General features: G+C 46.4%; 1 protein-coding gene across 3 annotated transcripts in view; it reads right to left on the bottom strand.

The window, feature by feature from the left end:
- LOC116942968 (phosphatidylinositol-3,5-bisphosphate 3-phosphatase MTMR6-like) overlaps positions 1 to 10471 on the bottom strand; it is a 33797-nt gene extending 23326 nt beyond the window's left edge. The window contains exons 1-8 of one of the 3 annotated variants that reach the window (XM_032955501.2): positions 10219 to 10471; positions 7047 to 7175; positions 6483 to 6648; positions 5535 to 5692; positions 4558 to 4683; positions 3438 to 3578; positions 2651 to 2783; positions 1599 to 1708 (exon numbers count right to left, since the gene is read on the bottom strand). In XM_032955501.2, coding sequence (XP_032811392.2) covers positions 1599 to 1708; positions 2651 to 2783; positions 3438 to 3578; positions 4558 to 4683; positions 5535 to 5692; positions 6483 to 6648; positions 7047 to 7175; positions 10219 to 10242 — 987 coding nt within the window. In that variant the 5' untranslated portion in view covers positions 10243 to 10471. The other 2 variants (XM_032955502.2, XM_032955504.2) reach the window with 2 other exon arrangements.
- Positions 10472 to 17400: the final 6929 nt, after the last annotated feature.

Consider the following 17400-nt stretch of genomic DNA (forward strand, 5'->3'; position numbering starts at 1 on the left):
CTCCCCCTATCACTCTCACTCCCCCTATCACTCTCACTCCTCTATCACTCTCTCTACCCTATCACTCTCACTTTCACTCCCCCTATCACTCTCATTTCCCCTATCACTCTCACTCCCCAATCACTCTCACTCCCCTATCACTCTCCCTCCCCTATCACTCTCACTCCCCTATCACTCTCACTCCCCCTATCACTCTCACTCACCTATCACTCTCACTCCCCTATCACTCTCACTCCCCTATCACTCTCACTCCCCTATCACTCTCACTCCCCTATCACTCTCACTCCCCTATCACTCTCACTCCCCCTATCACTCTCACTCCCCTATCACTCTCACTCCCCTATCACTCTCACTACCCTATCACTCTCACTACCCTATCACTCTCACTTTCCCTCCCGCTATCATTCTCATTTCCCCTATCACTCTCACTACCCCTATCACTCTCACTTCCCCGATCACTTTCACTCCCCCTATCACTCTCACTCCCCTATCACTCTCACTCCCCTATCACTCTCACTCCCCTATCACTCTTACTACCCCTATCACTCTCACTTCCCTATCACTCTCACTCCCCCTATCACTCTCACTACCGCTATCACTCTCACTACCCCTATCACTCCCCTATCACTCTCACTCCTCTATCTCTCTCACTCCCCTATTACTCTCACTCCCCCTATCACTCTCACTCCCCTATCACTCTCACTCCCCCTATCACTCTTACTACCCCTCTCACTCCCCCCATCACTCTCACTCCCCTATCACTCTCACTCCCCTATCTCTCTCACTCCCCTATTACTCTCACTCCCCCTATCACTCTCACTCCCCTATCACTCTCACTCCCCCTATCACTCTTACTACCCCTCTCACTCTCACTCCCCCATCACTCTCACTCCCCTATCACTCTCACTCCCCTATCACTCTCACTCCCCTATCACTCTCACTTCCCTATCACTCTCACTCCCCTATCACTCTCACTACCCTATCACTCTCACTCCCCTATCACTCTCACTCCCCCTATCACTCTTACTTCCCCTATCACTCTCACTACCCTATCACTCTCACTACCCTATCAATCTCACTACCCTATCACTTTCACTACCCCTATCACTCTCACTACCCCTATCACTCTCACTCCCCTATCACTCTTACTCCCCCTATCACTCTCGCTCCCCTATCACTACCCAAACTCCTTACCCTGTCCCACCCGTTCTCCTGTCACAATAACTACACCACCACTTCTCATAACAACCCCACTCTTTATCTCAACCACTATCATCTTTCGCACAATTTTTACAATTGCGTGCAAATCGCCTTGGAACAAGGCCCTGCTATAGCCATCGATATCAGACTGCTGGAGTGGAGGAGGAGGCAAGAGAATGGAAAGGAATGACATAGAAACATCGGCAACAGATGGCATCACAACTGCTGCTGGAAGTTCACAGACGCATCACCGTCCATAAGAAGGGTGCTGGATGGGGGGGTTGAGTTTTTGTTGAGTGGTAGAATTCAGTTTGATACAACAACAACAACAAAAAATTGTTGCCACGAAACTAACATGTATTCGTGGCGACGTGTAAGGCTTGCGGTGTGTCTCTTACGCTGGCGACCGCTGTGGAGGCCTGCAAGATGGTCTGGATGTGCCGGAGCCAGCCCGATGCCTCTAGTCCCGACACAAACTCACGCTGGCTCAGTCCCCGAGCCTGGCTCACTGGGGCGATTCAACAGAGACACGACAGCGCGGAGACACCCGGACCACCACGCGGTGAGACGGAAGTCAAGTGTTGTGCAGCGATCCGCCGGCATTTGCTCCGTGCAGGCTCCACATTGCATCTAGGAAATGATGGCTGGAGACATCGGTGAGCCGACATTACGAGAGCACCGCTCTGCCGATGCGGCCGCAGCGAAGTTAGAACAATGGGCGAGAGTTTATAATTTGCGCAGTATAAAATGGGTTCATCACATAATAAAGGTGTTTTGGGTTAGATCGCGTAAGTATGTGTCGTTAACCCGCCACCGTTCGACACTGCCGATCAGAAAGGTTTGTCCCGTAAACAAAACGTGCCAATTAGTTACTACTTCAGCACACAACGTGTGTTGGACAGTAAATCCACAACGTTTACAATTTGAGTAAAATGTTTCGCTGGTAATTACATCCAGCATCATTGGGGGATTTTGCCTCAATTGTGAAGAGATCTACCTGCTTCTGGTCTGAAATAGAGCAAGATGACATCAGCCAATCAGGTGCGGAGAACAGAGGGGGGTTTATTGTAATTATATAACAATATATTATGGTAATCTGTAAGAGATGGGTTCAATCGCAGTTAATCAGTATGTTCATCGCCGTTAAGTCTACCGGCAGGTCATGAGTGGTGCGTACTCTCAGCTCTTGCAAGACGTTTGGCCAGCGTGCAAGAGGTAAGCCAAATGCCCGAGCTCCCTTGCTCCATCCAGGAATTGCAGGGCTGCGCCTTTGCCCATACCGCGTGCACCACTCATCGGGCTGGTTTGAAAGGGTTCCAAGAATGCCCTTAGGGTTGGTCTTAAGCAGCATTATTATTCAGCGTGCGACGTCTGCACAAATGTACAGCGTGTGTTTTTTGCTACGTTGAGTCTACACTGCTGCTCCGTGTCGATTTTGTAATCCGTGTACCGTCCAGCAGCTTCGCGAGGCTGCTGCGCATCACGTGGATGTTCTCGATGCCGAGGAATTCGAAGCGAATGTTGGCGTAGTTCTCTTCGTTTTCGTAGCCTCTCCCCGCCGCGCGGTTTGCCATTGCATTCAACTGCGACAAAACAAGAAGCAGTAGCAGCAGCAGAGAGAGAGAGAGTGCGCACGGCATGGATGGGGGGGGGGAGAATTAAGTTATTGCTATTTGCATTGACTAGAGACAGCTTGCCTAAAGCAGCTTGCCAACGCAGTGGTAAATGTTTAACAAGGCGGGCCATGAACATTTAAACCAGTCCAGAGTTTCCTTGTTGGCCAGGCAATATATTGGCGTGTTATGCCTTTGGATATATGTGGTGAAGTGAACGGGGGGCACAGATGGCGAGATGTTAACTATCTCGCCTGGTGTACAGGAGGTCATGGGTTTGATCCCTACCCTGACGCCTGCTGTATATTTGGAGTTTAAATGTTCTCTCCACAGTCGTGTGGATTTTTCTCCGGATCCTCTGGTTTTTCCATCGACATTTAAAATTGACACGCGTTTTAGAATATTTGGCTGCTATACATTTCCACGTGATAAGCCAATTCGTTGAGCTATCGTTTGTGGCCAGGTCGCTTCTAAAAAAAAAGAGCGACAAAGCTCAGTCGGCCTTACCTGGTTATTTTTTTTTTAAAGGGCAACTTTCGATATGATTACATCTTGCATTTCTGACCCATGACAGATGCCTCATTCAGTTGCCCTGTTTAAGAGCTCTCTCTCTCTCTATCTCACCTTAGGCCGGGTGTCGACGACGTACAGTGTCTCATGCCCCGGTCCCGGATTCGCCCGCCACACGGCTTGCAGTAGCTGCTCGTCCTCAGCGCAGCGGGTGCTGAAACCCGAGAGTGGCTGGCTGCATCGGCAGATCGCCGCCTGGGACGGGGCGACGGGCGCGCGGTGCCAGAAAGCCGGCGTTGATCACATCAAAATTATAATAATGGGGTTTTCCCCCTTTTTCCTGGCAACAAAACTGAAACCTTTTTACAAGGATTCATGTCTGCATTAACCACAATACCTGCAGTCAAAATGCAAACAAAACCCATACTATGATAATATATGCATTGTCCTTGAAACTGATTAGTCCACACCAAGGGACGGCTTTCTTTTGAGCCTCGACCCAATTGGTGCTCGACCAGATGACGCCAAAAGGCGTACACGTCTAAATTATTCACCGCTGGTGGAGCCAAGCTGCGCCCTCCGTTGATCGGGACGTGATGGCGGCCCGAGCGTTTTGAATGAGGCGAACAAAATAATGAAATGGCCGCAGAAGAGAGGCGGCGGACACGGAATGCGCCCGATTTCCTTCAAGATCTCGGAGCCTGGAGCAGTCCTTGGATGGGGCCGCCGCCATGCATCGCGGGTGTTGTAGACCACGGGGGCTACGTGGCCAGCAGCGGAGGGCAGTGCGGAAACATCCATTGCGGTACTGGACTCGCTCCCGTGTCTGTGCTCCCTGTAATTACTGCCCCGCACTGACCAATGTGGTGAAGTATGGTTCAATAACCCCCACGACCCAGGAGTAGATTGGCAAATGGGCTGTATGTGTACGTACATCTCGCCAGTGTGGACACCACCATCATGGGACCTCCCTTGCCAGTATCAAAATATAATAATAGGTTTTACCCTTTCTGACAATAAAACAGGCGTTAAGATGTTAAAACACCAAACAGAGACCTTTCGCAAGGCATCATGAATGCATTAACCACATATACTTGTGGTGAACATGCAAACACAGGTACATGTGGTTAATGCCCCATATCTCACGGCCCACAAGACATGGGAAGAACTTCATCCAGCAGTGGCTTGAGAAATGCGGTGCAGGGCGGTGTGGATTGCTGCAGCAGCCTCTCACCCCGTTGTGCGCGTGAAGGTAGGACAGGGTCGGGAAGCGAGCCTTGCTGCGGAAGCGAGCGCTGCCCAGGACGATGTCGGTGGAGATGCACGGCACGAACAGGTCCGCAGGGTACGTCCCGCACACCTGCCCGACGCAAACGTTCCCGCTGCGTGACGAAAGGCATCGGGCAGGGCGCAGACTCTTGCGTGTACGCGACCGGGTGTGTCACGGCGTTACATAAACGTGCTGTCGGGGAGATTGGACCTCTGCTGCAGTGGAGTGCAGGCCCCCGGAGAGTAAACTAACAAAAATGTCACCGACTCTTTGAGTCAATAATATATGAGTGAACACGCTGAGATTTGCTTGCGGCCCGGGTGGTGAGTTGTTGTGCATTCTCAATTGGGGGTCCTATTTTGTTGTGCAATATCTTGTCACCGACAATAATGCAATGCAAGTCCGCTTGACCGTAGCTACAAGCCCGTGTCAGCCATCACGGTACCATGCTCATCTTTACTTGTGAACCGCACACTGATTTTTATTGGATGTATGTGCAACAGACGATATTACTGGAAAATAAATGTAGGGTTAGTACAGTCTGTTCTCCTATAACGCCACGTGTTTTCATAATGCAATTTGTATATAACGCGATGAACGTATGGGGGAACACATTTTTTTTTATAACGCAGATGCGAATTGGATATGACGCGATTTAGTGAATAGAACTACGTCACGCGAGAAGGAATAATCAGTCGCATGGCCCCCTCGGCGTAGCAGCGTCACACAAGGCGGGATGCTGCTGGATGCTTCTCGATGCTACCCACGTGCCTCAATCTTTGTTCAGCCTGCATGCGCATCTCACGCGTTACCGCGGACTGTGCCTTACCCCACGTTATTTATTATAACGCGACTTTTCCAAAAACGCGGTGTTCTTCGGGAACGCAACTACTACCGCGCCGTAGGTGAATAAGACTGTACTCCAGTTCATTTAAGGTGACCTCGTAGTTTGCGTTGATGTCCGTGAGCTTCCAGTGCTTGTTGGGTACACCCATTCTCCGGAACTCGGAGCGTAGGTCCAGCAAGGTCCATCCTTCCTCGCGATCGGTGGCTCTCACCCGAGGGCTGTACGAGAAGGCGAACAGGTCCCGGTGGTGGGCTGTACCAGCGCGCACACATGCCAGCATCGACGTCACGGTCGCTGCACCTCAGCAGCTGTCACCTTGACTCCATCATTCGTGACTCTCAGCTCAACGCTCACGCCGTCAGCGGTTCAGTGCCGCGCTTTCAGGATTACCCTTGCGTTAAGGATTACCCTTTCGTTAAGGATTACCGTTATGGATTACCATTAAGGATTACCGGTTGTGGTCAGCGCAAGGGCAGGGCGGCAAAAATCCACCGTTGCAATTTGACTACGCTGCCACGTCTACAATCCCCACCCTCACCAACCGGCCCCGATCAGCACAGCCGAGCACCAGCATGGAGCGCGAGCGAACTCCACGGGCCACACGGTGGGTGGAGGAGGGCCCTCGTGCAGCTGCGGATTGAAAACGCGAGCCACGCATGGACACATACAAGTGGCCACCGGTGAACACGGCAGTGCGGGCTGATGAAGGTGGGAGAGGGGTGCCAAGACCGGCTGAGATATCAATCGACGCAGATATTAGTCGTATGTATGTGTGTATGTTGAATTTCTTTCACACCATACGGAGCAACCGTGTCAATCGGAAGTGCAGCCGTCGCGGTGAATCGAACTCCGGTCACCAATCTTCATAGCTCAGTGTGTGAACCACCGTGGCTCTGATTTACCCCCAAAAGGAGAGTTTATACAAAGCATTTATTTTCCCACGGCAGTCCTAGCAACACATTATAAAGGCCTTGCGGTTAGGTCGTTTGGCGATCCTGTGCGATTCGCCATTTCGTGTCGCGGTGCCGTGCAGCGTTCACACCGGGACGGCAGAGCTTGACAATAGACAGCTGCACGTCCTGGCAGTCTTGCTCGCACTGGAACTTCAGGTGCAGTGAGCGGAAGGTCTTGGTGTGCAGGAGCAACAGTGGGCCGCCAGCGCCAGCCGGTGGTAGCCTCTCGAGCGATGCCAAAAGGCTGTGTGCCAGCTTGAGTTGCCACAAAGCCACAGGGCACCAGTGAGTTAGACAGGAGAAAACACTCAACGATGCACTGCCAAACTGCACACGATGGCATTCTGTCGATAACCATTCCCACTGGATGAACTTTTAAAAAATGAGAGCATGCATAGTGAACAATGCCGTACTGACAATAGTTTCATGAGACATTTGTTACGGCTGTAAAATGTAAAGCACAATTCTAAATAACTTATTTAACACTGAAAAGTGTGAAAACTAAATCACATGTACACTTTGCAATAATCTGCGTATTATTCTGCAAAACCCATGATAAAATTGGTGTGAAACATCTAAATTACATTCCTGTTTCTCGTCATTCCCATGCGACACGTGCCACCAAAGTGTCACACAGCAGCCTGAGCTCATACCCAAGTTTCCCGATGGTCTGCTCGCTGCAGGCTTGGCTTCTTTGCGAAGATGAGATGGGTGGCAGTCATGTAGAGTGTACCCATGATGGGCTTTGCTCCCCCACTGCCTAAGAGCTGCACATCCTCCACCTGCCAACCCACAAAACGGTTATTGTGGCAGACATCGATTATCACCATTTATGATCACTTTTCTTCATTGCTGTATTTTGCTTTGTTAGCTTTTGATATTTTTTTTTATCACCTTGGTGACCCAGGTTACTCCTGCAAATGGATTACATCCCAGTCTGTTGATTTATCACCTGGTTAAAAAATATAAACTTGAAACTACATTATGAGCGCACACTCGCCAAGGATTTTTTGGAATTCCTGTATCAGCCTGGGCTGGAATAGTCATATAAGGTGCAATTACTTAATTCAGTTTTGTCCCATATTTGATTTGGACAAGTTAGGAACCCACGGTGATCTCGTGTTTATAACCGCGTTGAATCTCACTCCCAAACTTGACATCGGGTTTCAGTGTGAGAACATAGCCTCTCGTTTCTTTTGCAGAAGTCAACGGTGGCAGTTTTGACCAAACATTTACAAACACTTTTTACAAACCCCTTCTACCTGGAAACATAACAATCGTCCGTAAAACCACGTGTTTTATCTGCAGATACAAAGTGTTCAGCAGCGGATGGTCATCAGTGGTGCTGTTAGCCCATTGGTGGGTCCTTCGGATCAATGACTGTCGAGGCCATCCCCTTACAATTCATAAAATCCTAGCAAAGATGACAGAAGACCTATAGACGAGCGAGATATAGTGACAAAAAGAGATATGTAGAAAAAACGGACAAGTAGTAAGATAACAGAGAGACATACAAGTCTCAGATGAGAGAGATTAATTGGATTTTTTAAAGGTTATTTAGTGGATCATGTTTATTAGGATTTGAATTTGAGCTGACAATTGATCAACCCCTATATTTGCATGAAACTAGGGCCTCTTGAGCATCTTGGAGGCAACGCAGCTGCTTTGCTTTTGCCTGGCACTGCCACCCGTTCTCGTGACTGTGCGGCCTGTGATGATTGTCAAGGTCGAGCAGCATGTTAAACACCTTAAGGGAAAGTGAAACACATTATACGACAGGAGGTACAAGGTCTTGTTGTGACAGTTTTGAAAAGACGACGAGTATAGTTTAGAATGATATTAAGGCTGATCTTAATTAACAATGACAGGTAATATTTGGTTTTATACCAAAGGGAGTAATTCGGTGAAATGAAATACATTAAGCACAAATAGGTTGTCATTTTATTATTTATAAACGTTTAGAAACATAATTCAACGTTGCATTAGTTTTAACTTTTCACCAGTGGTGTCTAAACTTCCAAAACGCGAGTGCAGTGTAAACAAATAATTAGGAGTGTGTAATCTGTATACCTCAAATAATCCCGTCCCGAATTAAAACTCCTGCAGCATACTGTAGTCTAATTATTCCCAAGTGGCAAGCATGGGAGTGGAAAGAAATGCTCCAGAATAATTCGTAAAAAAAACATGTGATTATGCAGTCGCATAGATCCTGTTGACGATAGCACCGTCACTTTCCGTGAAATACGGCAACGTCTTTGGAGAGATCGTCTACGTTGACCGTGGTGAGTACCGCTCGACTGCAACTGAATTTCAACAAGCCGGGCGAGCCAGATTCTATACTGCCAAAGTGTCACTGTCGGGTAGCACTCTATGGGCGAATTTTTCTTTTTACCTGGATGATGAATAGATTATCATGCGGTTAACAGTCATTCTGCTTCAGACACCCACTGATGGCAGTCTGCGAACCCTACCTCGTCCGGGCTCGGAGTGACTCGTTAAAAAGTGAAGCCTCAAGACACGTGTAACCTTATATCATTTTATGCATTGACACATTAGCTCGCAGACCGGAAGTACCGTTCGTCGGCAAGTCGGGTCAAAACCTACGTTTAAAGTCAAGCAGGCTCAAGTTGAGCAGTCCATTCACGATTAACAATTTTAAATCAGACCAGTACTAAGTTGCTATTCTTGCGTACAAGTACAATAAGTTCGGGAGCTAAATGACAATGTAAGGGGATAGTTCGTTTCGTTTTTGCTACTCCTAAACCACGTGGATGTGATGAGCACATACCGCATGTCAATTTCACTCCGGCTAGATGTGTTTCTGCAGTACACGCAGCATTTGCAATTACGTCATACGTCCGTCGTGACGTCAACTCCGCAGCATATTAAGCAGAAATCACGTCACGAATCGCCTGCGGATCGCTTGGTTGGGAACATTTTTTTGTTGCGTTATTGCCACTAGAGACGTTCTCAAGTACAACTCTTGGCGTGACGCAATGAACAAGAGATCATCTCTTGAGCTACTAATCTCGGCGTGTCACCACGGTGCCCGATGCCAAACTGAAGAGCCTCGGGCCAGAGGGCACCAAACGGACGCTGTCCCAGGTGCTGAACGGCGGTCACCCACATCGAGCATAAGTGACGAATTATTTTTTCACGGTCTAAAACGATTTATTTGGCATCATACGCCTACAATTAAAGTTGTACATAGAAACAAACACGACGTGTGCGATGATAAAAACACAAAATCTGGTGGAATACGCAGAATTGTTGTACTATTGCTGTACAGTCTGCGTGATGCCACGCGCCTCCTGATAGGTGGATTCCTCTTCAGCATTGGTACGTTGTCACTTATTCTCACCACGTCCATTCGGCTATGCGTGTCGAAAATAAACGTTGCTGTTCTGCGGATTAGCGGGGTGTCAGTGTTGATGGTTAAGCCATCATTCTATTGTACGGCAGCCGTCAAAATATATACATAGCCGCTCACAACATTAAATATAAACCGGAGCTCTCGTAAGCTATTGAAGAAACAAAAATTACGACAGGATATAAGATAATCGCAAGCAACCCGCGGCACGTTGCTTATAAGTTACAATAACCGTATACGCCTTTCTTCCAAAAAAAATCGGCCTTCAAAATGTCAGTCCGCGAGCGGGAAGGAAAGGAAGCTTGCTCAACAGCGCCAGAGGAAGAGAGGTAACTAAGGCCAAGCGAAGACGAGTAATATAATGAAATAAACACCACGGCACTGTATGGAGGATGTGGCATCGCGGACACCGCCATCACCACACTCCCGCGTATCGGTCGGGGGCCGAATCTCACCTTGGGGGTCCTGATGTGCTCCATGATTGCCCGGCTGTGTCCCCTTCACTAAACTGCAAAGGGGGCAATTAAACCCCCGGGGGCGTGGGGGGCCCTTACGGGAACCTTGGCGGATGGGGGGTGGGGGGTGGACGATGCGTGTGCGAGCTGGGGTCTGCCGAACGGCGAGATGGGGTCCAGCGCTCGCCACTTCCCCTAGAGGCGAAGTTGGGCACTTGCATTGACAAAGATCTTATCCCCGCTCCTCCCCCTGTACAAAGCCTTCAACTGACAGTGGTTTTTCTCGACCTTCAACTGACACAGTGGTTATGTGGAGTCCAGCACCCCCCGCCCGGCCGCCTTTGTCTCCCCATTGCTTATGTTTATACATCCGGCAACGGGTAAGTGCTCATATGAGGCTGAGTCGACTTCAGCGAGGGGCCCATGGCCGGTTCATGTTTTGGGTCACTGATGTTAGCCGTGAGTAGGAATCGAAATTGGGTGGCCGGGTCCAAAACTCAGTGCGTTAACCACTATAACGACTCTTACCCACTGACAGGTAACACACAACAACAATTAACGCTGTCTGCGTCATGTGAAACATGTGCGCACACACCCACATTGAGACAGCGTTAATTGTTTTGCGCATGACGTGGTACGTATTTAACAATCATCCGGCGCGTGTTGCGTTGAACACATTAATCTGTATTTGAATGTCGAGTAAATTGGTAAACGGGGAAATAGTGTAAACTATAAACTAAACAATTGTTTTATTTAACCAGGTAAGGTCCACTGAGCTATATAGCTCTTTTTCAGGAACGACCTGGCCATAAGTTATCGTCCAACGAAGTGGCTTATCACGTGGACATCTATCGCAGCCAAATACCTTAAACGCATGTTTCTAAACGTGGAGGGAAAAACCGGAGGACCCGGAGAAAAAATCCACACGACCACGTTGGAGAACACGCAAACTCCACATATACAGACGTCAGGGTAGAAGCAACGTCTCCTCTAAGACGCCTGGCAAATTGTTGCAGCTACGTAAAAGTGGATACACAAAAAAGGGGACATACTACTGTGTGAAGAACAACAAGTGAAAAACGCAATTTCCGAGGAATGATTCAGCAAGAGTAAGTTCTGCATTTGAATACGTTCAGGAAATGGGCTCTTGGCTGCTCTGCTTTTATTTGTAGCATGTAATTAATATCTGTGAAACAACGTAAATATATAACTCATTATGACTTTTTCGAAGTTATGTTTATGCCTTTATCTTTCCAGTCATATGTTTGTGTGAATAGCTTTGGTGATAATTAAGGATCTTCTTGCCTGACTCTTTGCCGCATTTGTATTTTGCCACTATTCATGCTATCTCGATGTAGTGGTTCCTTATTTTAAAGTGGGTTTGATATTATTTTTAGTTTTTTAAGACCATGGGTTGTGATGTGGAAGTTCGGATGACTGCTTCAGTTTCTACTGAATAAAATGAATTTGCATAGTCAACAAAATCCATGCACAAATGACATTTGGTACAAATTTGTCTTCAACAGGGTCTGGTCGTATTGTATTTTTTCCATGGCTGAATGGTTGATGATATAGTCAAAACATATAAATTAAATTCATTATGTGATATAATTCAATCACTTGACAATTAAGTGAAGGCTAAAAAGTTTAACTCTATATATATTTTAAAAAACTAAGTTGAAGTACACCACGTTTTCTAAACAAAATAAAACTATTGTTGAAGAGACACAACTGTAAAATAGAGCAGCATATGCATATCTAAAGCAATTATTGACGGTGCGTTGTGATCAATTGATCAAATTAATTGTCAAACGAGAGCAGGCGGGAGTGACAATCTGAATTTGATAATGCAATGCATCAAAGCAATGTGCCTGAAAAACAAAGATTTCCATTAGTGCCTAGTGCTAACCGTAGACTGAAACTCATTCCGCTGAACCATTTTGTGTCAGAAACGTGGGCACTGGCAAAGAAAACGGAAAGGCGGAAATGCGCTTAAAGAAGCGTCGAGAGTTACGTCTGCTTGGAATCACATTGAGAAACTTCAACAGGAATACGTGGATTAGGCATGAAACACAAACCAGACATCACATCGGCTGCTGAGAAAAGTGACTTCGGATCGGACGCATTTCTAGAAGGGACGGCAACCAATGGACGAGATTGAATGGTGGGCAAAAGACAGAGCTGACCCAGGCGGATGACTGCTATGGAGATGGAGCAATGAAAGAAAATCGTATGCAGAACTGAGATGGATTGTAGCATTCCAGGACTGGAAAGTATGGCAAGAGCATGGACATATCTTCATCCAGCAGTGAATGGAACAAGGCTGGTGGTGATAACATTTTCACGTGCGTCCCAAACGCAGTGCGGTGACAATATGTGGCTGTAATAAAAACAATATTAAAATTACACGGAAGTGCACCGTCGGTTTTCAACGATGTAACAATGCAGTACTGTAATTAAAACTTAAACCTTCGAACGTATTTCAATTTACCTCTTCACGTATCCTACCTTATAATCTGTGGTGGATTAGAAATAGGTTGAGATGGCACAGGAGCCTCAGTGTTCAACATCAAGGTACGGCAGGGGAACAAGGAAATGGCCGCCCCAGATGCATTTAACACAGGGAAGTGGGTGTGGGGGCCGCAGATAAACTTGTCATTTTATGAAGCCTCTGTCCAGCAATTACCTGTCAGCTTTCAAATATCTATGGGTGAGAAGCAAAGTCCAAAATCCGTTGGTTGTGAGGGCCTGAAAGAAGCCTGCTCCTGGGCTGGTGATGACTTGTCAGTCACTCACAATACTTCTGTGCTTGAACAATGGCAAATCGTGGCGCTTTGTCCTTCTTATCTTAAGCAATATACGAATGCGATACCAATCGCAAATTACGCAGAACTTATTCAGTTCACAAATTGTGCCTAGTTGCGCGCAATTTGCATGCTAATCTCATGTTGCACGCCACAAATATGTTTGAAAGAAAATCAACGCTTGCTGGAAAAAAATGTACAGCATATTTTATGTTGTGCACAAATTGCACGCTGTGTGCAGCCGCTGAAAGTCAGACGCTTCCATGCAAATCATATGTTGCATGCTAATTCCGGGGCAAATCACATGTTGCATGCAAGCTATACAGAAATTGAAATTGCAAACCGTCTGCAAGTTTCAACGCAAATTGCACGTTGCTTTAGCAAATTGCCTGTAAAATTACCATGCGCAACAAATGTTAGAATGCACAAGTGGCACACATTGCGATGCAAACGTTTAAAATATTGGGGTGCGATTCCCATCTTGCAGTGAAGTATGCATGTATGATCAACTTCTTATGCACCATAAGTAAAGCTTCTTAATGCAGGAATTACTACTCAATGGCAGTTTTTACCAGTAGTTCGAACAAAAAACGAACGTTCAGACTTCCATGTGATTGCAGATCGCCAGTCAGGTGCAGCTCCCGGCATGGCTGTTAAAGTGGGCATAACCCAGTGCTTCTTAACTTGGGGTGCACGCATCCACTGGGGGTGCCAGATGCCCTTTCTGGGGGTGCGAGACATGGCCAGATTTTTTCAGAAGGTAAGTAATCGAAACACAAACAAAGCACGGGCACCTAAGTACAACTACTTTGTTTAATCAAACCTATGCATTTATTAACATAATATATATTTTTTCCGATTGAGAACCAAAGGGGTGCAAAGGCTGCAGTAAAGGTTAAGAATCACTGGCATAAAGAATGCGATTTGTGGGCATGCAGAAGGGAGTTAGCATACTGGCAGATTCTCAACCCTGCCGGCGAAGCGTAGGTGGGTCTCACAAGCACCATGGGGCAACACACGAGCAAAAGCCACCGTTTTAGCTGCCTCTTTGACTCGCACTCAATCCTCCTTCCTGGCCCACGTGCCTCCCCCGCAGTGTGTGTGTGTCATTGCGACCACTTGCAGCAGCTGTAAAGGTGGTTCAGCCGCATCGACAATCGTGCCAGCAGCAGCAGAAGGGCTCAGAGAGTGGAATGCCACTGCACGCTCGGTTTTGCAGGGCAATGGGGTTTAAAAATATATTATTTCAAATTCTGCATGGTATTGCTTCAAACAACGAATTTTTAAACCTTAGCTGTCACTCGCAGGGTCATCACTGATATCCAAAGCTGGAAATGGGAAAGCTATTGGGGTAACTCATAAATCACCTCCCCCTCTGCCCTACCGCAGCCCTGCCTCAGTCGATCTGAAACATACGAACAGGGCATTGACTAATACGTTAGACCATATTCTTAGCTCTTTCGGTAAAGTCACGTTGAAGGGAAACAATAAAATAATGATGATGACCGTTTGCGTTATGGTCGAAACGTCGTGAGAATTTTTATTGTTATATATATTTTATTATTTTATTGTTTCCCTTCAACGTGACTTTACCGAAAGAGCTAAGAATAGAATTACTGCAGTCACGAAAGCATTAAATCAAAACGTTAGACCATGTTTTGCCTCTTTCTTAACCTTTACTGCAGCCTTTGTTTATTTACAATAATAATAAAGCAATGTTTTATATATTTGAGTTATGTAACCTCTCGCACAATTGTATGCATGATCCAGAGCGTGGCGTGACAGACGGACACTTGTGAATCACAAACATCGGTTTAAACATACATCTATGTACCACCCGCCGCAACACGTGTACCTGGCAGTCGGGTTCAACCCTGGACTCCCTGCCACGGGGCACATTTCCACCACGTGCCGATGTCAACAACAACAACACCACGTCATCGGGGTTGGGTGTGAGGCCCGCCCACAGTAACTAAAGCAGTGCAAATGTGCATCGCTGGGCCAGTGTTGAATCACGTATGGGAATGTTTATTTATCGTCTATTCCCCCCCCCCCCGTTCTGCTCACCCATTGCTAACGCGTTGTGCGGCGAATTGCGGCATTGCGCGCAGACTGAGAAAGCAAACTGCAGGCAAAATGATGTCACGAAGCACGCGTTTGGTGCAAAAATCAGTTGTTTACAGAATGGATGACGTACGTTATCGGAATGGGAAAGGATTAACTGTTGACACACACCTGCTGGCAGCTTGTCGCGCGAACATCATGTTCTACTTTTACTATCAACTCGTTGCAAATGTCAGATTTAAAATGGAGACTTATGTATGTATTTGGAGGAACTACCTCATCCAGCACTTCATGAGGTAGTTGTTAATTTCCTTATCCGCATAGAGATGACATTTCAAGTTTCATGCAAACCCATTTAAAATCCTACTGGTAAGGAACCGATTCGTACTAGGTTTTGTCGATTACTGTATGGTCGAGTATTTTGGTTTGAATTTTATAAGACATCAGAAAACATATTTTACCACAGTGAATATGGTTAGGTTACAATGTCATTAATTTACAATCAGACAGTTGGGTGTATACAATAAATAATATTTTACATCCTTCTGTCAACCCACTGCCTGGATGGAAGCTTGTCACTCATGGGGTTATACAATACTTCATTCTGCTGTTTGATTCGTGTTAGCCGTGGCCGGTAATTGAGCTTAGGTTGCTGGGTTTGTGGTACGAACCACGTTAATCACTGCGCCATCTCTCCTCCCCACGTGTGTTCATTTCTACACATATATACTGCATTAGAGTTACAGCAGTCATTTGTTTATATATACACACATTAAACAATAAACTTCATTTTTTTAATTTTAATGTAAATTGATGCACAGAAGACTAGTACACAAAACGTGTCTACTGTTTTAACAGGGTTATACAGCCTTATAGTAGCTGTAGTGCTGCTGTACTGTATGTGCACATTTCATTTGTAAGAAAATCTGCAAGACATACGTCATAGCAGGTCCCTTCTGATTCAGGCAGTGGTAACCAAGGGGAAGGGCTGCATTAATAAAAAGCCTTAACCTCCGGCTGCAAATGGACCCATACACAATGCATGTGGAGGGAAAGAACTGTCTATACCGGTTCAGAATGACTTGTGCAGAGTCTATAAAATCAGTTTCTCACATCCCTCATTGTTGCTATCACGGATAACAAAAAAAAGCATTAGCAGATGTAAACAGCGGCATGATATAGAGTGCGTGCGGTGTGTAAACAACACTGTCCTATGGCAACATTTTCATTTCGGTTTAAAATTCTGGTCGTGCAAATTTTTATTTTATTTTCGTGATGTATGGCTTCCACAAACGGAGCGCGCTGTGTAATTACGGGATCGCTAGAAATTCCGTACTCCGATGGGTTTACGGAACGCCAGCCAGCCCCACATGCTGGGCTCTAGCCAGCAACTATATATATTTTTTGTCAGTTACCAGTCTGTACAGTAACGATGAAAAACAAACAGAAGATAGATTGGACGCATTATGTATGGCCAATAACAAACGAATTTGTGATTTTTAAAAAAATATATATAACAATTTTCAAAGGATAAAAGTGCAGCCCTGCAATTTATTGGTCATGCCGCTGCTGGCAAAAAGGGCATGTCCATGCAAGCAAATGCATGGTTGCTGCTGTGTGAAAATGTGTTCTTTACCAGTGCAATGCAGTGTGGTCAAATAACCACCCGCCGCCCACCCGGCATGGGCAGTCACTCATCCAGCAGTGGATTGACGTGGAGCTGTATTTGTACATGTGTGCAATCACCTTGACATATGCACGGGAACTGGTGAAGCTATATTTCTTTCGACAGCATGGCTTCAGTTTTTGGGGCTACAGAGATGCGTTTAACAAAATTGAGACATTGTTGTTATTGGTTATCGGGATAAAATGAAAATCCCAGTGCTCATAACGATCCGTGTCTTCTGTGCAATGGCAACAAAAAGTAGACAAGTCATTTTTTGCATTAAAAAGTATCTGGCTTTCATCGATTTATATCTATTTACCAGAGTAACAAATGATATGTACAGTCGCTCCCGCGGGCAGGTTGGTTTTAACAAACAAATTTGTCATGGGCAGACACGCCTTTACAGGAAAACATGCGAAGCGTGAATTGCACAACTTTTGGTGCTTGCAGATGCACGGTTGCTCAGCTGGAACGCCGGACAGCATGCACAATGTTCAACCAGTAGGTGAAGTCAGTTTTCCAAGTGTCCCATCCTTTGCAGGGAAGCCGTTTGTTTTCATTTACAAACATAGAGTCAACCTTTAGAAGAGGAAGAAAACACAACCACACACTGAGAACTTTCACTTTGTAAATAAAGTTCAAGGCAGA

The sequence above is a fragment of the Petromyzon marinus genome, chromosome 16 (assembly GCF_048934315.1).
Source record: "Petromyzon marinus isolate PM22_M1 ecotype Great Lakes invasive population chromosome 16, UKy_Petmar_22M1.pri1.0, whole genome shotgun sequence".
NCBI classification, from domain to species: Eukaryota; Metazoa; Chordata; class Hyperoartia; order Petromyzontiformes; family Petromyzontidae; genus Petromyzon; species Petromyzon marinus.